At 38.9% G+C, this 24,150-nt stretch overlaps 1 protein-coding gene across 1 annotated transcript; it reads left to right on the forward strand.

Moving 5' to 3' along the window:
- The first annotated feature begins 1,090 nt into the window (after nucleotides 1-1,090).
- LOC113422213 (uncharacterized) lies at nucleotides 1,091-23,817 on the forward strand. The gene is made up of 6 exons (XM_087953786.1): nucleotides 1,091-1,320; nucleotides 3,058-3,191; nucleotides 4,764-5,857; nucleotides 13,897-14,562; nucleotide 16,594; nucleotides 21,419-23,817. Exons 3-6 carry the CDS (start codon nucleotides 5,084-5,086, stop codon nucleotides 22,102-22,104), a joined length of 2,127 nt encoding a protein of 708 aa, XP_087809912.1. The 5' UTR covers nucleotides 1,091-1,320; nucleotides 3,058-3,191; nucleotides 4,764-5,083; the 3' UTR covers nucleotides 22,105-23,817.
- The last annotated feature ends 333 nt before the right edge of the window (nucleotides 23,818-24,150 follow it).

Consider the following 24,150-nt stretch of genomic DNA (forward strand, 5'->3'; position numbering starts at 1 on the left):
TGTGAGAAATATTTATCTTTGCCTGCATTGTCTTGAGAGGTTGAATGTCTTCAAGTCATACATTTTTACAGGGGAAAAGATGTGTTTGCTTTCTCCAATCCATGCATCTTTGGGTAGGCATTCACATTTCTCTGTGCTTTTTTCTTTTTTTCAGACTGAAAAGTTGCCAATCTCCTTATATCTTTGGTTGCTTTTCGTTGCACTAAGGACCCCCTTCAAAATTCAGCAATACAACTGCTGTGTTATGAATCTGTATAATGGTGTTAAGGATCTGCAATAATGGCACAAAGCAGTTTCATTTTTCAGATCCTTTCCTAAGGAAGTTTAATGAGAATTCATCTTTTTCACACTGCATCAATATTGCAGGTCACATCTATCACAACCTCTAAATCTTTTTCCTGCCCAGTCAGGAACTGCCCAGAGCTATCGCTGTGTAAATGAAATTTAGGATTTGGGGACAAAAGTATGTTGTTTTATAATCTCCTTAATCGCCATAAACTGCAATTGCCAGATAAGCTCCATTGACAAGTGGAGTTTGACCTTGGCTCACTCACAGTCTCTCAGCCCAACTCACCTCACGGGATTATTTGTTATGGGGAAAATAGGAGGAGGAAGGAGTATTAAGTATGCTGAAAATAATAAACTCGAGATATAAATTAAATAACATATAAATCATGGTTTTAAAAGTGCAGTGGTTGGATTGCCACAGTGCCACAAAGAAAAGACTCGTTTGAACCTTTTCGCGATTCCTATTTACTTACACTCAGTTAAAGAAAAGGGCGTTGCCCACAAATGTTCAGCTATCCTAGGCGCCTCTGATTTTATCCGCAAACTTGTGCGCTTGTCAATCCTTAAAGAGAGCGCTGTTTGTGGAATCGTGCTGGTGCCAAGGTGCCTTCCAAGTTTAAGCCCTTCAAAGAGATTCGCATTAAGCTTTTCTCGCCCTTTGCTTTCCAACGGGATTGGGATTCGTTGAAGCCAGCAGAGAGCAGTGTGAGATTGCACAGACGAGCAAAACGTATTCCGCTTCCGGAGAATTTGCACGGGCCTTCCACGGGGAAGGGAATTCTCGCGCGAGGCCCGCCGCCCTGCTTCTGACGTCACGCTTCTTGCAATCGGCAGCTGGTAAGATCCCAGGCGAAAGGCGATTGATTGCTCGAGTGCAAAGGCAAGGCTTTCTAGGAACAAGGACGCGCGAAGGAATGTGTGGGTCAGTGCAATCGAGCCCGTCGGCGGTTGGAAGAACCAGAGCGGCTTGAAATAACTTTCCACCATCCCGCACCCGAGGAACAGTTTCCTCCAAGCCGATGCCGTCAAAATGTACTGGATTTATATTGTTAAATCTGCCTTAGACGTTGCAAAAACAAACCTGATAGCGATCTGGAGATGTAGCCGTTCAGTCAGTGCCCTCTGCTTAACAATTAAATATATTGTTATTATTTTAAGGACGATGTGACACAGCATGTGTAACGCGGCGAAGTAAAAGATCCAGCAAATGCATTTGCACCATTTGTTAAAACTTTATTGTGTTAGCCAAGGTTCGTTCACCGCAAGGTGTTAGTGACTTGACTGGCTTGATGTCTGAATAGGTGGGGAACCATTAGGGAATTCCCGGAGTCGTTGGCTAGATGTAAACGTTGAAAAATGAAGAAAGTGAAGTTCACTGTCATAGCATTGTCAAAAGACAGCTGTGTGGAAGAGATAAGGGGGGGCAAGTTTGATTGGAGATTTATTGGACCAACCCAATCCACATGTTTAATTCATTCTGTAGTTTGTAAATCCAGAAAATGGGTTAATTAGATAACCAAGTCAATAGATTGTGTCAACATGGCCATTAAGTCCCATGCGTGCTGTTGATGCTACGTTATTATGATGTGACAGAATGGGGTTAAAGCCAGTTGGGGAGCTTTATCCTAGCAATAAACATAAATATAAATGTAAATGTGCACAACTCATAGCACAGCGCTCTTTTGAAGTTGGTAGAACTTCTCTGCAAATACAGGGAGTCCTCGACTTATGACCATTCATTTAATGATTGTTTGAAATTACAATGGCACTGAAAAAAGGGACTTACAATCAGTCCTCACACTTACAATGTATTTATGACAGTTGTAGTGCCCTGAGATCATATGATCGCCATTTGCTACCCGCCCAGCCAGCTCCCAACAAGCAAAATCAATGCAGGAGGCTGGAGCTATTTAATGACCATGTGTTTCACTCAACAACTGCAGTAATTTGTTTAACAGCTGTGGCAGAAAGGGTGGAAAATAAGGTGCAACTCATTTAACAACTGCCTTGCTTAGCAACAGAAATGATGATCTCAATTACTGGTAGTCTTTGGCTTACAACAGTTCGTTTAGTGACCGAAGTTCCAACGGCACTGAAAAAAATAATTAATGACCGTTTTTCACACTTATGATCGTTGCAGCATCCACCACCCCCACTTGTGATTTACATTTGGATGCTTGACAATTGCCTCACATTTATGACGGTTGAAGTGTTCTGAGGTCATGTGATCATGTTTTGCAACCTTCTGACAAGCAAAGTCAGTGGGGAAGCCAGATTTACCTAACAACTGTATTACTAACTTAACAAATGCAATGATTCACTTAACAACGATGGCAAGAAAAGTTGTAAAATGGGGCAAACTCATTTAACAAATGTTTCATTTAGCAACATAAATTTTGGGCTCAATTGTGGTCGTAAGTTGAGGATTTCCTGTCTAATCAACAGTGGACAACCTGTAAGGGTACCCTTAGTAAGAGGACTTGCTTTTCTCTCCTCAGAGCATTGTGGATAGAGAGGATTGATTGATCCACCAAAAAGCATACAGACAAAAGTTAACACATGTACAGGCTGTATTTATACAAACATAAAAGAGATGACAAGTCCCATCCAAGACCTGTGGGGTTACATATGGGGTTGATTAATTTGGTATAACAAGGACATTAGAATGATTCTAGCTTCCTTTAAATTCTTTGCTGGTATGCTTGCCCATGATAAAAAAAAAAACCTAAATTATCCCCGCATTTCTCTGCTGTGCTTGCTTTATACTAGGAGAGGCGCCTTACTCTGAAGAGTCTTCAAAAAATCTGATTCTCCTGCTATTTATTCTGCTTTAAGAATTCAAGGACAGAATTCCATGCTAGCTGTTAACCAGTCCCACGTACTTTTCACAACCAGCATGTAAGGTAGGTTGCTAACGAGGATTACCTGTACAATCATGCATTAGTTAATTCAGTATTCTTTATTATAGCCGTGATAAGCTCCCATATGCATTAAAAGCATTTCTTCCAGTTTCCCTAGAAAATTGTCAAACTCATGTCGTCACGTGATGTATTGGGGCTTTTTCCCCATTTGCTAAATTGGGTGGGAGCGTGGCCAGCACGTGACACATCCGGCCCAATGGGCCAGGAGTTTGACACCCCTGTTCTAGATGGTTCTACAGAGAGAAACAACTGAGCATATTTTATATTCAGGAGCTTTTTTTTTTTTTTTGCAAGATCCCAAGAATCAGGGAGACTGGAATTGACTGTGATTCCCCTCTCCCACTTTCCACCCCCTCCAGTTTACTTAATATCTTTTCCAGGTGGCCAAAAGCCTTAGAGATCCATCTGAAAAAGAATTCTATTTTTGTACAGTCAGCAAGTGGTGGTGCTGAGGAGACTCATATGTGTTATAGTTGGAGTTGAAGCAGATAATTTTGCACAGTAACTCTAGCATCTACCGGTAGTCTCTGCTCTTGAGGTTCCACGGACCTAGAAACAAATGTTAGGAAGTATATTGTGACACAAACTGGGAGACTTGTTTCTGTAGAATTGTCACCAATCAAATTTAGCTCTATGGAGGGTGAGCGCTGTTGAGGTGTAGGACCGGGTTTCTTCCTCTGGCTGTTCGCTTTTCATTTAATTTAAGATTTTGCTTTTGATCACTTTAAATCTACTCTTAATTCTAGGCAGTTGAGTGGGATGAAGGTGGCTATGCTAGTAATAGGTTTATAGAAAAAAATGGAGAGGATAAAGGAGAGAGTACTGTTAAGATGTGACCTGGATGTTGAACAAGTAAAATCCATGATTGGTATCTGGAGATTAAATTTCCTGGAATATGTCCTTATAGTCATTAGAAGTTAAGTTTGTTTCAAAGAAAATATTAATATATATCTATACACCGATTTAGGGACGTGGTGGCTCAGTGGCTAAGAGTAAGTGGCTAAGACTTGTTGATCAGAAAGGTTGGCAGTTCGGCGGTTCGAATCCCTAGAACCACATTATGCACTGAGCTCCTGTTACTTGTCCCAGCTTCTGCCAACCTAGCAGTTTGAAAGCATATAAAAATGCAAGCAGAAAAATAGGGATCACTTTGTTGGGAAGGTAACAGCGTTCCGTGTGCCTTCGGAGTTTAGTCATGCCGGCCACATGACCACGGAGATGTCTTCAGACAGTACTGGCTCTTCGGCTTTGTATGAGCACTGCCCCCTAGAGCCGGAAACGACTAAAATGTATGCGCGAGGGGAACCTTTACCTTACTTATACACTGCGTTATTCCCAATTGAGTAGAGCAGAAATAAACATACCCTAATACAAATTATGTATTTTGGATGTAATTCCCTCAATCCCTTGCTGTTGGCCCTGAGGGATGAAGCCGACAGGACTAAACCTGATTGCCTAAATAAATATAGGAACTAAGGGAATGTGGCAATGTATTTCAAATTAAATTGACTTTCTGAATTTTTGCCAATTAAGTCCTTTATCTGAATTTTCTAGCTTGGCAGGAGATCACAGAGGAAGGCATGTTTCATCTTGCCCCTTTCTGGCAACGGTTCTAAAGAGGCAAGAGAAGATGTAATGACCTTGAATGAAAGCTAATCAAACAAAGAAATACTTTGATCATGCTAGCCAAAGCGTCATCTTATTATTCTCCGGAAAACAACGCCATCATTTACTGATTCTTCTTTTTTATTTCATGCAAACACTTAATTTTTATTCCACATTTTTTTAAAAAATAGAGGAGAGTAGCTTCTTACCAATTTTTGGTACTTAGAATTGCATAACAATTGGTGAAGAAATTCACAAGGGATCCCACAATGGGAGAAAAATGCTTGCGATGCCCCAACTTTGGGGAAAACCTTTTGGGCAAGTCAGATCATTCCGAACCTCAGCAAGTCTGCCCCACAGATAAACTGTTTAAGTGCCTGGAATGTGGGAAATGTTTCACTCACAGTAAGAACTTCAGCACCCATCAAAGGATCCACACTGGCGAGAAACCTTACAAATGCCCCGAATGTGGTAAAAGGTACGGGGCCAGTTCAACCCTGAGTAGACATCGGAAAATCCACATGGAGGAAAAGCCTTACAAATGTCCAGACTGCGACAAGAGTTTCAGTTACAAAGCAGATCTCATCAAGCACCATCGTGTTCACACGGGGGAGAAACCTTACGTGTGTGGCGAGTGTGGGAAAAGTTTTAGTCAAAGCTCCAATTTTGTGACTCACCAGAGAAGCCACACGGGGGAGAAACCTTATGAATGTCCTGACTGTGAAAAAAGTTTTAGTGTGAGCTCGAGCCTTATAGAGCACCAGCGTGTCCACACAGCTGAAAAGCCCTTTTTGTGCCTGGAATGTGGGAAAAGTTTTAATCGCAGCTCCCATCTCAGTGTGCACCAGAGGATTCACACAGGGGAGAGGCCTTTTCAGTGCCCCGATTGTGGGAAGGGCTTCACCATTCTCTCCACCCTCAGTAAACACCAGAGAATCCACACAGGAGAGAAACCTTATAAGTGCCCCAAATGTGAGCGGAGTTTTCGGGTGAGCTCCATCCTGACCCAACATATTAGGACCCACACGGGAGAGAAGCCGTATGTTTGCTCCGAGTGTGGGAGGAGCTTCAGTCAAAAATCACCTCTTATTGCTCACCAGAAACTTCACAATCGTCAGAAAACCTGGTAGGTGAGTGTGAGTCAAGCACTGGACCAGGCTTTGAGTGACCAGATTACAAAAAAAGGAAGGCTGGGAGAGTTGACCAGTTTTATGGGATGAAATTGGCAACTTAAGCCAGCATAGGCCTTAAGGTTTCCATTTTGCCTCTTCATCTCCCGAGCCCCCAAAGCATTCAGAACAGGGGAAAGTAGAACTAACTCATCACAACAATGTTGCTCGTGGTCTGGATGTAGCCCATGGCTATACTTTTTGCCTACAACCCAATAACCTGCAGGCCAAAGTAATCCTTAAAGATGAAGGATGAAGGCAACAGAACTGCTCATCCAACTCCTATTGGGCCCCTACTGGGCCCCTACTGGGGTTTCAGGTGGGGTGGGGAGAGAGAGTAAATTGTGGTTCTTAAATTTCCTTGACTTTCTCTTTGATGATGGCCTCATCCTGGACCAATGGGAGACAAGGGATGGATGTTAACTCTGCAGCCAGTGTGCATCTCTCTTGTGAATGAAAGGTCTTCCATCTCCAGACATGTAAGAGTTATAGGGACCCCAAAGGTTTTTGCAGAGGATGGAAAATATTACCTGACGTTAGATTTCCTCCTCTGAAGGTCAACATAATTTTCCGCTCTTGGAGGTGATTAGAATTAGAACTGGGCCCCTGGAATCTTCTCCCATTAAACTGAAGAACTTCAAGCTAAGAAATGGTTGATTGTGGTAAGAGTTTGGGAAATGGAAAATTATAATCTGCTTTTCTTTTTGTCCTGTAGAAAAGTGTTGTTGGCTAAAAATGGCATCCTTTCTTATTACTTTAAAGCCCATCTACAATCCAGCTGCTGTGTTCTTGACTGAGTCCTTGGGATGTTAGAAGTCCAAATTTATTATGCCATGACAACCCAGGATGAGTAGGATAAGGAGTAGGAAAAATATACTGTATGTAGATTCTGACACTAATAAACATTTTTTGTAAAAAAAAAATGTCTTCAACTCCAACTCAGAAATAAATTAGTGCCTTTACTGAATAGTTTGTCCAGCAAGATCTGTTCCTTTCTTCTTCTCCATGTCCCCTTTCCTTTGTCTCCTTTCCTAATTCTCTTCCATTGCCCAACAAGATATTCTTGCCATAGTGTTAGATCCTACTCTTTAAGATTTTCCAGCTTGGTGCTTTCAGACATTTTAGGATACAGCTCCCATCATCCAAGCTCCAGAAGGCAGAATGGGAGTCATAATACAGTTTATTTGAAAGAAATTAGGTCAGGAAAATTTTAATTTTTTAAAATTTTAAATGAGTTCACAGACCATTTTTTAAATCAAAGGGTAACAAGGTTTGCAAACTTTGCGTGAATATACAGTATATGAATGTATATAAGTACAGGTCCTTTACAAAGTCTTTGGTAAAGCATTCACAGAAATGGAACAGATTTATTTATAACTGATAAAAGTATCGCAATTTTCAAGAATGGTGACTGAAAATGTTCCTAGTACATAAATTAGTATAAAATTTGTCAGATTCTAAAGTGGCATTTGTGTTGGTCATAAAGAGAGGATTGCACTGTGTACAGTTACTCTAAAAGAGCAACAGATTGATACTAGCATAGGCTGTTGTGGAATACAATTCACTTTGTAGGGAAAATGCAGAAAGGTATGCAATAGAATCCATATACTTCAGATTGCGTTCACTTTCAGCCTTTAATTTGTCTCTATGTGGATTTGATTTCCAGCTTGTCAATATGGCTATGCTCTGATATTCTCTGGAATAAGAGAAAATAGTTAAATATGTTCATACAGTTGAGCATTCATCAGCTCTTTCTCAGCTGTCTAGTCCTGCCAGAAGCATGTGAATCATTTCAGCCACATAGTTCTCAACTATTGACTGGTTGCTTAGTGTCTGAAGTTATGACCAAACTAGTAAAAGGGACTTATGATCCAGTTTCGAAGTTACGACAGTCGGGCCCCCACCACAGTCATATGACCAAATTTATGGCGCTAGTCAAAATGGCCATAGTTATGGCCATTTGCAGTGTCCCACAGTAACATGACCGTGTTTTACAACAGTTTTGCTTTTTGGCAAAATTCCGATTTTGGGGGAAAACTATATCCACAGTGAACCATTAGTTCGCTTAACAATCTGTGTTTGCTTAAAACTTTGCAGCATTCACCTAATGACCATCACAAAAAAAAGATATCAGTTTCATGACTATCACAACATGCAACTGAATACATGATAGATACTAAAGCCAGTAAAATCAATTGTGCATTCTGGGTTTTACATTTGAAGGATCCCTTTTCTCAGCTTGCTGGACTGGCCTTAAATAGTACAGGGTTTTCAAGTGGTGGGTTTAAAAACTAGAAGTAGTGTTCTGTGAGAATTTGATGCAGTTACGGCAAAAACTATATATAAAAAAAGTTCATTCAGATACAGCTAATTTTCTATCACTGGAGCTTTGCATCTTAATCAAGGATTGTGGGATTTTAAAAAAAAGATTCTAAAGCCTAAAAAAGATTGAAAACCAATGAACTAATTATCTATATTTGCTTTCTAATATAAGTACTGTAATGACTGTATTTCCCTTCAGTTCTCTGCTTTTTTATTGTTTTTGTTTTTTCATTTAAAGGGTTTGTAGGTTGTTTCAATCCACAGACACTGAGTGGCAGATAATTTGTTCAATCCTCAGTGTGGATTGCCATAAATACATAATAAAGATTTAAAAAGCTGTCATACAAAGAAGTTGTGAAACATTCCAAAAAGATATCAAAAGCTATTAATCTATCCCCCAAACTTGATGAAATAGCTACATGAGAAGAGCCTCATAGCTTTAGTTAAGGAGAAAAGTGACTACAGCTGCAGGGTGAGGGGGGAAAAGGCAGCAGTCAAGCAGCAGTCAAACCCGCAAGCCTTTTCCATGTTCTGGGAGTACCTCACATCTGGAGCTAAAACTATCTGGTTTATTTCTCAAGACCAGTCCTCCGATGTTGTCAGGACTTAGTTCAGGTATAACGAAACTAGCCAGAAGTATTGGTTATTTCGCTCGTCTCACTTTCTTCGTGCAATGACATTCCGTTGTTGTGCAGGAGGCCGCGTAACTGCAGGCGCAGCAAATCAATAGTTCCGCGTGAAAATCAGGGTGGCTGCCGATCGTTTTTCCTTCGAGATAGAAAAAAATCCAAGGTGACAGGTGAGAATAATACAGAATGAGAATCTTTAGGCTCGTGCTCAGTCCTTGGACTCTGGAATTCGCGCCTGGCCCGAAGCCGCTAGAAGGCAGTAGGCAACTCTTTCCCTCAACGCCCCCCCCCGCCCCCCCGGTTGTTGCTTCTGTTGCTAAGGTGGAGGAAGGGAGAAAGCGTCGGACCTGAGTGAAAACTTCACTCTGGCTAAAATCAGTTTTCGGAGTTAAATGGCAGAATACAGTATTGGCTGTTCCTGTGAAAACTTGATGAGGGTAAAGGAGGTCGAGCAAGGGAAAATATAGGGAAGAGGGGAAATGAAACATTCCCGTTGATGTCTCTTTTGTTTCTGCTCATGAATTGCAATCAAGGACAGGTTGACTGCTATTGTGAAACAAGGCGGCTGCCGCCCTGCGTGGTCCTAACTTTGGATATCGGTGGACTTCAGAGAGCCTCTTTTCCATATCCCGTGTTTCCTGGACATTAGTTCCTTATCAGAAAAATATAGGATGACGATAGAGAGATTCCATATAACTATCCCAACCTCCAAATTTGGTGTCTTATATTTGTAATTCTTTTTCCTCATCAATACCTTTAATTTTTTTTCTTTGTCATTTAAACTCATTCTTTTTGTGGAGGTGGATATAATCTATTAGCATCAACATAATTAGTGTAATTATTAAATTATTCATTTTAGTATTTTGTATGATGTCAATTGCGCTTAAAACTAAGTGAAATATAAAAGTCCAAAATTAAAAGTCCAGTCATAGGGGAAATAGGTGGCACAAAAATTTAATAAAAAACGTCAAAAAATACTAAAACAATATATTCAATCTGAGGACTGTATACAAAAATCACAATACAATCGAGGCAGCTCTATGATACAATAGTGGAACATCAAACAGATAAATGCTTTGCCGTCAATACAAATAAACTAGACTAGACCTTTATAAAACTTGAAAGGATGACCAGAGGAAAAGAAAGTTAGTGTCTTCAAAGGTCTTTTTTAAAATTATAAAAAAAAACACGAATAAATAAATTAAAATTCGTTGATATGTTTGGTTTTTTGTTTTTATTTTAATAATAAAATATTCTATTCTGCCAAAGTACTGCAGATTGGCATGAATACAGTACACGCTTCCACGTCTTGCTCGTCCTTGCCTTCCGGCTCTCCGTCGTGCCCTTGCCGAGCTCTTTCTCGCCGAGCTACCACGAGAGGGTTTTCTATCTGCTGGATCTGAGTTTCTGCGGGACTTTCAACAGTCTCTCTGCCTTTAACGTGGCAAAGATGCTTTCGATTGTTTGCTTGTCTTCCTCGTCAACATAATCTTGCTCTCCCCATGGCCAAAGAGAACAAAAATAAATAAAATATTCCGATGTTGAAAATTATGCTGGCCGCCAGAGGCCTCTCGATTTCAGCTAGGGAAGGCAAGAGGAAGTCTACTCTCTACTGAGGAACATCTGACTTGGTCAGAGAGGAAGCTGCGACAGCGTCGCCTTGGAGGTCTGTTTCACTTCGGCGGTTGCTGGGAGTACTTTGACCGACCGAAGTGGAGACTGAGGTCCTTCGCAAGCCGGGCTTGGAAGTTTCTCCCTGACTTAGGAACAGCCTTTGGTAGGGGAAAGAAAAAAGGTTGAACGGACCCACAGATCCTTGGTGGAGAAGAAGGAAATGCTTTTGGAGAATAATTAAACTGGAAAATTAAGGAGGATCGGTGTGTGTAAAGGGAAAAGGAAAGAGGGGAACTATTTTGACCGAGTTACATGTGGAGATGTAATGTGTTAGATTCTGTTCTGTTCTATTCTATTCTTATTCTTATGTATTCTCAGAGTCAAGTAGACAATCAGATCTCATACTTTTTATTTGCTAAATTGTTAGATTTGGGGTGGTGGTGGATGTGGAGGAACATTTGTTCAAAATCTCTAAGGTACTGGAAGCTTAGGGAGTAGGAGAGCAACAGTTATAATTCAACAAATCTATATTAGGAGGAGTTAAAATCAATAAAAATCAATAGAAGCACACTTTTAATCTATTGCAATTTTTTGCACGAAAGCTGAAGCGTGTAAGGATTGTTACTCTCCTGTCAAAATACGGTAATAGCATGCCTTGTAACATCTTAATTTATTATAAATGTTTTTGTGAAGTGTAGTCCATGAGATGTGATCCCATCCATATATTTTATTTTGTTTTGTCTTCGTTGGTAAGTTGGAATCATAATTAGTCATGAACATTTTTGCATGTACCGTAGATGGTTCTGAGTGTGATTTCTCACAGTTTCATTTAAAAGGGATTTTGGGGTACCAACTAACCTGGAGGGCTTTCTGCTGAAGACAAGATTAGAACTTATGGTTTCTTGGTCGCTGACCTGGTACTTTTAACTACCATATCAAAATGCTACTCCTAGTGTTACTGTACATAACCTCAAGTCATCTTTGAGCCAAGTTGAACTCTTGGTGTCTTCATGAACATGGCTATCTTATTTTCTTGGCAATACAGTAATACTGAAGTGATTTGCAACCACCTTCTTCCAGCATGTTTTTAGACTTCTCAGTCCAGTCTGCAGCCCTGAGATTTCCTGGCAGTTTCCCACCCAAGTACTGTTTAAGTCTGATTATGCATAGGTTTTTTTTTTTTTTGAGAGAGAGAGAGAGAGAAACAGAAACCAAGATCAATCAAATGCATTTTATTAGCCTGCTGCTGATCCAACTGTAGGGGGCAATACAGTCCATCCTGTGATATTGTCCTTTGTCTTTCTAAGTGCTGCATTTCACCCTTGTAGCTCATTCTCTGTATGCTAATTTTATGCATCCTACCACAGTAAGATTTAAAGGGGAACTGTATCAATCTTCATGGAAATCTCAGCTGGCTGCACATCATGCCAGACGCAGTACAGTATTCCAGTTTGCCCAAATCTAATAGCTTTCATGCATTATACAGTTAGAATTCCCAGCACTCCCAGCCAATATGGCCATGTTGGTTATTAATTTAACGAATCAGTAGAAGACAAGGTTAAGAAAGCATGGCCTTGCATAGTCAGGGGATATGGCACAAGCCAAAAGATCATCTGGTCCAAAGACAATCTCACTATTGTACACAGGGATCTAACAGCACAACAGTCGCTGCAAAGAAAGCACTTCAACTTATTTAAATAGGGGGAAAATGATGGCACTGAATCCGCCCTCAAATATTACCTAGACTTGAAGCCAATTTTATTTTACAGTTGTTAGCTGATGTTTGCAATACAAGCCTTTTGAAACACATCTGGTACAAAACCCTCAGTGATTCTTTAGCATAGAAGGAGGGAGTTGGTAAAAAAAAAATCTGATGTTTTGTTGTATAACAATAACAATAAATGACTGTTCAGCTGCAAAACATTCAGGATGAGTGTTCAAGTGATGGGACATGCTAATTTAATCCAGAGTGGAGAGTCATGCTGGGTCACAACATATAGAGGCTCCCATTATTGACTGAGCTGGTTGGGGTTGCACAAGGTTATAATTCAGCAAAACCCCTTTGTACTCTTTATCTTTAAATTGACACTTTTTCAGAACTAAAGATGTTATGTCAATTATATTCCCCTGCATGATACCTGTTTTTTTTAAAAAAATCAAAGGTATCTTGCCTGTAGCATTTTATTTAATGAGCTGGTTAGGGGAAACCTATCAGTTAAAATTATGCTCTTTTTAATTGTCAATGATCACTTTGCTTTTACCCATTACATTTCCTACAAGAATGGCTTGATTATGGTTGATCTAATGAAATGTAGTACTGTATTTAAAGTTAGAAGGCTGCAAATCACTCAGAAATTCATCTCTTATTTAAACTATAAACTTTTCAGTTACCATATCTAACTCTGGGTAATACTTAAATTGAGTCTGACCCAGAGGTGGTATTCAGCAGGTTCTGACCAGTTCTGGAGAACCAGTAGCGGAAATGTTGAGTAGTTCAGAGAATCAGCAAATACCATCTTGGACTGGTCCTACCCCCATCTATTCTCTGCCTCCCGAGTCCCAGCTGATCGGTCGGGTCTTCTTTTGTTGCCCTGCACAGGAGAACAGAGCTGAAAAGCAGGTTAGTGGGATGGGGACGAAATGGGATTTTGCAGTATCCGTCCCCTGCCACACCCACCAAGCCATGCCATGCCCACAGAACCTGTAGTAAAAAAAATTGAATCCCACCACTGGCCTGACCTGTTAGTAGTTGGGTGGGAGACTTCCAGGGAATCTTAAAGCTATAAGCAAGACTGGGGGTGGGTGGGATTTGTTTATTTGTTTGATTTTTGCAGAAGGTGGCAAAGACAAATCATTTCCAATGTACATGTTCTCAAGAATTGAATTTAGTTCATGAATTCATTTTGTACTGTGTTTTAGATTCAGCAGGGAGGTATGGAGGAGGCAATAAATTGACCTATTGTACAGATTTGCTTGAAATAATCACCTCTGGAATGTTGTATATAGTCCCCCAAGTTCAAGAAGATGCTTCCTAGATACCATTTATGATTTGCTTTCCCCCAGATAGGTGATATGATGTCAAAACTATTTATTTTTGCTTCTATTCCAGCCACTGGACAAAAAATGGAAAACACTTCCAAGGAGAAAAATCCAGGACAGATACAACTACACAGAAAAGTGGGAGGAATACCCCAAAAGAGTAATTCCCAGGAAGAAGAAACTTCTAAAAACCAGAAGAGAACAGAGAAACAAAATGTCAAAAACTCTGGATCCAGAAGAATAAAGTCCATCATATTGCAAGGAAACTCCAAGGAACAGCCAATTCAGCAAAAAAAGCCAGCGTCCAAGAAACAGCATCCATGTCCTGATTGTGGGAAAATCTTCAATAGAAGCTGTGCTCTCAGTGCCCATCAGAGAGTTCACACAGGCGAAAAACCCTACAAGTGCACTGAATGTGAGAAGAACTTCAGCAAGAGTTCACACCTCATTGCTCATCAGAGAATCCACACAGGAGAAAGACCCTACACTTGTTTGACCTGTGGGAAAAGTTTCAATCACTCTTCCCATGTGATTATCCACCAGAGAACTCATACAGGGGAGAAACATTACAAGTGTTTAGAATGTGGGAAAAACTTCCGATATAGTTCTGATCTCATCAGGCACCAGATTGAACATGCAGGTGAAAAACCCTTCCGGTGTTCAGACTGTGGGAAATGTTTCAATCGGACCTCCAACCTCCTTATCCATGAGAGGATACACACAAAAGAGAAACCGTACAAGTGCCTTGAATGTGGGAGAAACTTCAGTTACAGCTCAGTTCTAATCAAGCACCAAAGAGTGCATACCTCTGAGAAGCCTTTTAAATGCCCGGACTGTGGAAAAGGTTTCCATGTGAACACAAGCCTTCTTACACACCAGAGGATACATTCAGGACAGAAACACTATTCATGCTCAGAGTGTGGGAAAAGCTTCAGGTGGATATCACATTTAAGTAGGCATCAGAAGACCCACACTGTAGAAAAGTCTATATAAATTTGAACACTAGGAAATCATCTATGAGTTCTAATTTAAGATGCACTCTATTTTTGGATGCCATATTTTTCTTTTTTCCTCTAACCAAGATAAAATACATTGTTTTGATCTAATGTTTAGATTGTAAGCAACCTGTGTACAAGGACATTCTTTTATGAAGTAAAGTTAATAAGCATAACATTTCCCTGCTCCACCTTACTTTTTTAAAATATTTTTTTAATTAAAAAGAAACTAAATGGGAAACTGATAAAAGAAACTAACGGAAAGCTGATATTTTTATTTTAATTTTAATTAAAAAGAAACTAATGGGAAGTTGATATTTCTCAGGGCACCACCAAAGCTAGTAACATTCTAATTTGATGGAATGCCATGGATGTTATAAAAACTGTGAGCATTCTGAGAAAATAAATATACTGAGAGATTGTAACCTAGTTGTTGCTGGGCATGGGTTCAATCACTCCTCTTCCTGAGTTCTCATAACAGAATATAAAGTTTAAGTTATTTTACTTATCCAGTCTCAGACTGTTACTAAACTAGCTTCTGCCTCCAAGAACAAGGAAGTGTGGGATGGGGAACACACCAAGGAGCCCCAAGAATTTATTGCATTGCCTCCAAGATAGAGAAGTCATTCTAAACACAGCCCTTTGCACCTGCCTTGGCCTGGAAAACATAAATTGCTGGGGGAATATAGAATTCCCAATTTATTGGCTCACCCACAAATCAGCATTTCTATTCACAAAAAATGTTTTCAATAGGCAGCCAAGAGCAGCCTGCATAAAGTTTGCAAATTCTATATACTTATCTGACTGGATAGTAATTTGATAATTGCCTTTCCTCCCTTTTTATATGGATATAAATCTAACCATAGAAATCAGGAGACTGGCTGGGTGACTTTGGGAAGGTCACTCTTTCTCAGTCCAACCCACCTCAGAAGGTTGTTGTTGCAGGGAAATAGGTAGGAGTATATAGGCTTGCTGTTTTGAGTTATATATTAAAATGGCAGGATAAAAATATAATATAGGGATAATAAGTGCAAGGCATCAGACACCAAGAATCTTTGATATGCTGAGATTTTTATTTCACCACAGGGATGCATCCAAAAATAGCTCCTTCTAGTGAATATGGAAACTTCCTCATAATTCTACTGTCACATTTTAACATTCTAGATAATACTTACATATATAAAGTGCATTTTATATATAGTATGTTAGTAATATTAACATAAAGTGCATTTTATATATAGTATGTTAGTAATATTAACATATCTATGTAGTAATACAATATTATTTTACAATATAATAATTCCCTTTTCACCCTTATGGGTGGTCTGTGTCTTAGATCCTCTACCAGAGGCATGGAAGTTGGAAGGTTCTGCTTAGAATCCTAACTGTTTTTAGTACTTCACTCTTCTGAACAGAGAGCTTTGAGTTTGTTCCTGAAATATGTTGGATGTACACTCTCAATTTAGGAATCATAGCCACAGGAGCTCCAACCACCACTGGGATCGCTTTGGTCTTCTCGCTCATTAGGCCTACTGTTGTAGTAGCATCCATCAGTTCCAGATCTCTTGTCTTCTCCATGTATGGTTTTGTTCCAGTAGCCCAGATTGTCCTGGTTCCTCACAACACCTGACATGTTAATCCATGTAACATCTGAGCCAGCATGACAATCCTAGTTTGTATAGACATGAAGCATTAGGGGCTCTTGCACCAAACTCCCTTACTGATAAGGTAAGTACCTGCCCAGAATTTTTTTTAACACACACACACTATTCACCAGACTGGATAGTACATAGTACTTATAGCACATTCAAATGAAACATAATATGGATTTCTGAATAATCAGCATAATTTTAGAGGAGCCATGGTGGAAATTATGTTTTTGAATGTAGTAGTACCCTGCCAGTAAATAGCAATAAAGATCCCTGAAAATTAAAAACAAACATTGTGATGTGGAGCTGGCAAAACAATTTCTCTTGATGTACTGTACTTGCTTTGTACTGTACTTGCCCAGGGTGATTTTTGTACTCCTCAATTTGAAGAAAAAGGCATTGGTAATTTAAAAACCTTCTCCTGGGCGGCACCTAAAATAAGTGGTTTTTCGGCGTAGAAGAAGCTCCTCTTCTATCTTGCCAGGAGAGGGCTCTGCTTACCGTTTCCTAGGAAGTATCTGAGCTTTTCCATTTCGCTCCGCTGAGCCAGGAGGATGAACTTCCTGTAGTAAATAGATTTGCCGCCATCGTGAACGCTGCAAGATAGATAGGACCGAGATAAGTGGGCCAGCGGACATCGAATCAATGCTTCATCACTCGACCAGAGTGAAGACTATCATCAGTTCCGAGATAACTCCGAATTAAACTGGCAGCGGGTCAGGTAAAAGGCAGACTGTAAGGTGGAATGTAGGGAAGAAATACTTATCGCAGAAAACCTTTTATACTAGGGGTCGACTTGTATCCGGTATTTTTTAACCTGCCGCTCTGTTTGGAACCTGCACTCTATACAAATATTTTTATTGATATTTAGTGAATTAAACTGAAGCACGGAGTTCCTGTTTAATGACACAAACTGAAGCGATTCTTTTGGTTTGTCAGGTTGGGGGTTGCTTGAGAATACAGTATGTTGTTTTGAATGAGCCCTGTGAGCAAAATCTGTTTCATCTGGCATTCCAGCCCAGACAATGGCCAGCCAGTTGATTGTAGGCTTTGAAAGAAGAAGCCTGCAAGCAGAAAAATGAAATAACAGGTGCTGACTGTTCCTGCTTCCCTATGGATGGTGTTATTAATGGATAAGCAGTCGATGGTTCACTTGACATATCATCATGCAGACCTTGGCCGACCTTGTCAGGATTTGGAAGCTAAGCAGGGTTGGGTGTGAGAAATATTGCAGAAAATACTCTGGAAAATTGAAAGGCATCCCAATCAAATTACCTCCATGTTGTTGCTAAGAAAACTCAATCAGGAGTTGAGCTCTATTTGATAGTTTTTTACTTTCTCTAGGTCAGTGTAAACAAGCAATTTGCAAGACTGAAGCAATTAAGTTCAAGGGCTTTTGTTTTTGTTTTGCTGATGTGCTTATCTCCTCCTTGAATTCGCACCATATGTTTTTAGCAAATGCATGAGGGGTCCTTGGTGCTCTCTGAGCTTGCTTGTTTTCTTGCAGATGTTTCATTATCCAAACTAGGTAACATTATCAGTGCACCAAGGACTCCTCATGTCAACCCTGAGCTACAAATATTATCGTGATACTAATAATCAGCAACTGCAGTTGATGGACATGAGGGTACCATTCTAGAGACTAATACTTTAAGTATGCAAAATATTTATTTCACCAATTAGCTTCATGGAATAATAATGAATTATGTTATTGTATGAAATAATCTAAAATCTTTCTACCAGTGCATAGTTTTAGATATATCACGTTTTCTCTTATTTCCTTTTCCAAAGAATAGAATCTCTAGATTATGTAAATTTTCTCATAGAGAAAATAAATCCTGGATAAACCAGAATTATTTTAATGAAGCTTTCAGCTATTTGTAATGATAAATAGAATTGCGTGAATAGTGGTCTCTAGTCCCACATGGATCACCATTTTATTTATTTAATTAATTGATGGTGCTGAACTTAGTTATGACACTGGAAAATATACAATAGTTAAACAATTTTGAGACAAAACAATATGAAACAATAATTTCTTTTCTGTCATCAGGTCTGCAACAGAGGTGAGATCTCAGACTGGGAAAGAAACAGGATTATCTCAATATTATTGACAATGAGCTGATGGATATTCCATGATCAGCCTTTTTAAAAATTGATTTGAAATGGTGAAATATTTAAAAAGTCTGCACAACACCCCCAAAGCTTTAGTGTTTATGCAGTGGAATAAAAAAGATAAATCTGTTGTAGTAATTAAAATAAACTAAATGTGGCAAAAGAAAAAAAACTAACAGAAAAATCCATATAATATAAATAAACACAGAAAATTAATCCAGTTGTTAAGTAAATATAGGCCATATGACAACATATGCTCATCTTACTTTTAGAAAACAAAGGCTTTTCCAAAACAGGTAATTCACATCCTTAAAATCAGGAAAGTATGTTTCTGTCCAATTATTTAAAATTATCTTCTTTGCCTTACCTCAAGCTCAACATTCTTTATGAGACAACAAATCCCATTTTAAGGATATAATTCAATATCCCTTTGAGATCCTTAATATTTCTTCCCAATATTACATAAACATACTTTCGTAAATCTAAATACAAATAAGGCTGTGACAGAACAAGACCAAATCATATGCGTTAAAGGGTCTTCAAACATCAAGGAACATGTCTATCCTTTTTAAAATTGAATGGTCCAGAAAACCCCAAATAATGTTTTCTGATGAATATGCTTTATTTATGAATCATAAGATGTATATTTTGCATTTTTTAATTTTTAGACCAATTGATTTTCTAAAACTGGGTATTCCAATTTTTCATTCCAGCTTCAAATATTTAATTACCTGTGACTTCCATTTCACTTTTTCGGTTCAAACATTGCATCTTACAATGAAGCTAAACTTACAGGTAGCCCAGAGATTGTTAAAGCATTTCAGCCAAACCGATTAACATATGTTTCAACTGAATATATCATATTGCACATAGGCAGACACATCAATCTCAAAAGGCAATTTCTCAAAATAGTTAAAACCATCATTAGTAATCAACTGATTTAAAGTATTAATCTTTTGTGTAATCCAAGCATTCCACCACAAGATCTTCCCTTTTATTTTCACATTTGAGGTATTCAGTAATGTCAATTTCTTGGACAGAGTGCCATTCAAAGAACAAGAAGTTCAGACAATTTTTGGATTCTTCCACCCTAAAGAATTCATTAATAAATGAGTGTTAGAATTTGGCTTATACAGTTTGTAAGGTGGCATATTAATTTCTTAGCTTTTGGCAATAAATCTAATTATCATCTTTCTTTTGGAGTACTACTCTGCTACTGCATGTGTAACAGTATCTCTAAAGGTATAGCAGAGACATTTTGAAGAATACTGTGGGAAGAAGCAGTTGAAAGCGTTTGCTTATGGGCTTTTCAGAGGTGTTTTTCATACTGCCTCAGAATGAATTTTCAAAGGAAAATAGTACAGATGGGGAGAGAATTTCAGCTTTCCTTCCACGTTACATACATCATCCTCATCAAGTTGTTTCCTTTGTGGTGCAGAATTGAGATTGGATCACCTGCTTTCCATTTGTAGTCTGTTCCTATTATATACTTAAAGGAGTTAAAGCTGCAATAAACAAAGGCCAGTCCCTTGGGGATTTATGCTAATTATCCTCAGGATAGTTTCCAGTGACTATGTCCTTTTGATGTATAGCTAGAGACATGTAACTACAGGTAGTCTTTGCTTAATGACCATTCTTTTAGTGACTGAAGTTAATGTATGTACTGAAAAAAGTAGCTTACAACTGATCCTTGCACTGAAGGCTGTCAGCATCTTCATGGTCATGTGATTGTGGTTCAGGAGCTTGGCATCTGTCTGGTAACTATGACACTTGCATTATCCAAGCGAAGTGAGTAGAGAAGCCAGCAGAGGGTCGCAAGTCGTGGTCATGTGATGTCTTGTTTAAAGACTGCTGTTGATTTACTTAATGACTGTGGCAAAAAGTGTCAAAAATCGGGTAGTCAGATGAAGATTTGCTTAATGACTACACTGCTTAATAACAATTTTTCTGATCCCTATTGTGGTCATAAGTTGAGAACTTCCTGTAATGTAAGTTCTTGTTTGTGTCTCTCCCTGCACTTGCCTAATTTTGATCCAGGTTGTGCCAATTAACTATGTGATATTGGCTGTTGTTTAATAATGTCAAGTTATATATTTTTTCTAGCTGAACTGAGTGGCACATGTTCTTGCTTTGATGTGGATATAGGGATTGCTTGAGCGCATTCTGGGTATAAACTGGAAATTATCCATGTTTTCCAACACCACAGAATTGCATCCAATAAAATTTACTTACATTCCCCATGGATTATTTTAAATCTGATACTTGGAGTATGAAATTATGTGTACAGAAGTTTGTTTAGAAGATCCTGCTTAACCAGAAATGCCAGTTTCTGAATCTGGAATCTTAGATAAGCAAACATTCCCTAACAGTGTTTATTATTCTGGTTATTGTTTTAAAAAATAAATACAATTCTTTGTCTAATCGTCCTTCAGCGTGTGTCAATGGAGTACAATGGAAAGATGGTGTTGGCTTTCCATACCTCAACTTTATTTTCCTCAACGTATAATTGTGCATTTGAAATTTCTACTACTACTACTACTACTACTAATTGACATTGCTTTTGCTGTAACATAATTTTGGAGATTATTCTTGGGTTAGATTCAATAAGTAATGTCGTTTAAAACTTTTAATGGATTCCTTTCTTTAATTCCTATGTTATTACGGGTGGAAAAGACTGAAAGCCATCTTTTTTGTTTAAAATCTGGTTTACTTCAACAGGTGATGGGATGGCAACCAAAACTGAGAAGCAGACAACCATAAAAGAAGAACCAGAGCATGTAGAAATGCAGGTGATGTTTAGAGGAGGATCTAAAGAGAGTAGCTCTCAAAGATGTAAACAAGAGAGGGGGACTGAAAGTCACTACAATCTGCTGCCAGAGAGAAGAGAAAAAACTGCTTCTGATAAAACACAAGGCAAAGCTAGTCAGTGCAAGGATGGGAATTTAAAACGTCTTGACCAAATACTAATCCAGCAACTGATCCACATCGAAGAAAGTAAAATTACCCCTAACAAACAGGAAAATAGCTTCTGCCACAATGTAGGCATTAATAGACCTCAAATTCTCCATTTAGGAGAGAAGCCGTATCTCTGCATCATTTGTGAGAAAACTTTCCGCAATCACTCAGGACTTATGGTCCATCAGAGAATCCACACAGGAGAGAAGCCGTATAAATGTCCTGATTGTGACAAGAGCTTCAACCAGCGATCCCATCTCACTTCTCACCATGGGACCCACACGGGCGAGAAGCCATTTAAATGCTTTGACTGTGGGAAGAGCTTCAGTTACAACTCTGGGCTCATCATACACCAACGAATTCACACCGGGGAGAAACCGTATAAATGCTCCAACTGTGAGAAAAGCTTCAGCCAAAAATCTCATCTCCTGTCGCATCAGAGGACCCATATGGGAGAGAAATCTTTCAAGTGCCCCGACTGTGGGAAAAGCTTCAGTTACAACTCTGGTCTCATCATACATCAACGGATCCACACTGGGGAGAAACCATATAAATGTTCTGATTGTGGAAAGAGCTTCAATCAGAGATCACACCTTATTTCGCATCAAGGCATTCACACAGGGCAGAAACCATACACATGTCAGGATTGTGGGAAGAGTTTTAGCTTCAATTCTGGGCTTGTTATTCATCAACGGCTTCATACTGGAGAGAAACCATATAAGTGTCCCAGCTGTGGGAAGAATTTCAATCAGAAATCGCACCTTATTTCTCACCAGAGAATCCATATTGGGCAGAAAACTTAAATTCTAAAGACAATTCTGTATAGGTTATTAATATTAGCACCATCTTTGCTCTCTAAATAGTAGCCTTTTAAGAACAATGTGTGTCATCATCTGTATGTCCAAAAGTAGTGGACTTATTTTAGGATTTTGAAATTCTATTTGTACTTACATGTTCAGTATTTCAAAATGGGTAGAAAAAGAAAAGTCACAACCAAGAGCAGTGGATAAAACAAGAGGACTGAGGTTAGGGGTTAACAAGGCTACAATAAGTATAAAAAAGCCAGAAAGCTAAGACTTTAACATTCATTTTTTTAATTTTATGAGAAAATAATACTGTAGTTTGAAATGTAAAAGATTAATTAGTAATAGGAAAATGCTTTAAAATGAACATTAATATGTTAATATAGATTCTTTGTCTGTATGAAATATATAGCCCTCTTTCCAAAGTCTCACCAAGGCATAGAGAGAAAAAGGATAGTTGGATCCCCACTGCTGAACACATCCTTGATGCTTTGTTCCTTTTCGGCTTGGGAGTTTGCTATGCTTAGATTTGAAAGTGAAATCTTGTATTTCTGCAAACAAAAAAAGTCATATAACATGGAATGCTGGAATAGAGATGTGATACAGAGGTAGTAGCCATGGGTCAATCTTCGTTCCTCTATAGATACTAGACTATATTGTATGGAGGCAACTTTGGAATTTCAAAGAGTAGTAAATCAAGAATTCACCCTTGTTAATCTCTAGATTTTCTCTTAATGCTTTTTATAGGAGGTTGCCTGTGCAGACTTTAGTATTTAGAGAATGCATTAAAGTTACAAATGCAAGTTAAAGTATGGTTTGTGTAAATTAATACATAGCTTCAATTTTGTTCAATTTAATCAGTTAGACTTGCTTCTGAGCGTCATCCAAAGTGCTCCCAATTGGCTCTACATTATTCAAAAAAAATTGCCATATGAGGCTGTCCCCTGCAGTGATCCTGAGGAGTCCTGTTATTTGCCCTTGTGTGACACCAGTATGTGTAATTCCCTGCTCCAAGTGATCTGTTGACCCTTTATTTAATAGTGGTCAAAATTGGTATTTTAAAAGAAACATTTTGTTCTACTTCTCTTTCCATGCCTTTTGTTATTCTAATTTTTGAATATTTGATCTAGGTTCCAGATCGTTTATAAATGGTTGTTATTATTCTTGTTATTACTACATTGGATCCAGACTTAGTCACACTTAAACACCCCCCCCCCCCCACTGAAACCAGAGAGGGTTAAGATCACTGTAACTAACCTGTATCACTGATTTGAATGTGCTTATGTGTAACTATGACAAGTGTACGGGTTTCTTCACAGTTGCTGAGCTCCAATTTTCAACAGCACTTGGCATTACGGTCACCAGTGAGAGATGGTGGAAATTGCAGCCTAACAATATCTGGAAGGTCACTGGTTACCCAGTCTTGGACTACTTTAGTATTTGGATGCTGTCTGCTGCCTTGAGACCAAGGGGCTGAAAATATTAAATGTAAATATTAAGTCAGTTGTAAATATTAAGTCAGTCAGTATTACATTTTCAAACATTGATCATTACAGCTTAATCACAACTCTTCTGTACATATAACATTGCTGATTAGAATAGTGTATGCCGTAGTTTTTAAAGTACTGAAAATGTTTCCTTGCAATAAGTGGGGAGTATACAATGTTAAAATGCATTTTAAAAAGATATTCTGATCATGGTTGTTTGCTTAGATGTTTACTTTTTACCATTTTCTCTCCCTCCTGTTAGGCTTAGTCCAAGGTTGACAGAACAATTCAGCTGGAGTTCAGTGCTTGATTTGCTTACAGCTAATAGACAGAATCTTGCCAGACCAAATCCTTACTACTCTCACCTTAACAAATATACCTTCAGAGATCCTAAGGAGTGGCTATTCTTACTCTCTTCCTCTGTCTCCTATCCAGCCTCTTGGGCTGTGCTGCCTCTTGTCTCGCTCGTCTTTCTCATTGTGCTTCCTCCTTCCTGAGAAACTACCATTGCACTGTCGTCCATCACACTAACTCCCCCTTTGAGGGCACTCTCTCTCTC

Source organism: Notechis scutatus, chromosome 2 (assembly GCF_049901735.1).
Source record: "Notechis scutatus isolate UNSWTSFEM ecotype Mainland chromosome 2, rNotScu1.2, whole genome shotgun sequence".
Lineage (NCBI taxonomy): Eukaryota > Metazoa > Chordata > Lepidosauria > Squamata > Elapidae > Notechis > Notechis scutatus.

What these genes read in the sequence shown, in the direction of transcription:
- LOC113422213 (XM_087953786.1), top strand. Translation starts at nt 5,084, where the DNA reads ATGGGAGAAAAATGCTTGCGATGCCCCAACTTTGGGGAAAACCTTTTG. An exon ending in ACACGGGAGAGAAGCCGTAT is followed by an intron (nt 5,858 to 13,896) that starts GTTTGCTCCGAG and finishes CCAGCGTCCAAG; the next exon opens with AAACAGCATCCATGTCCTGA.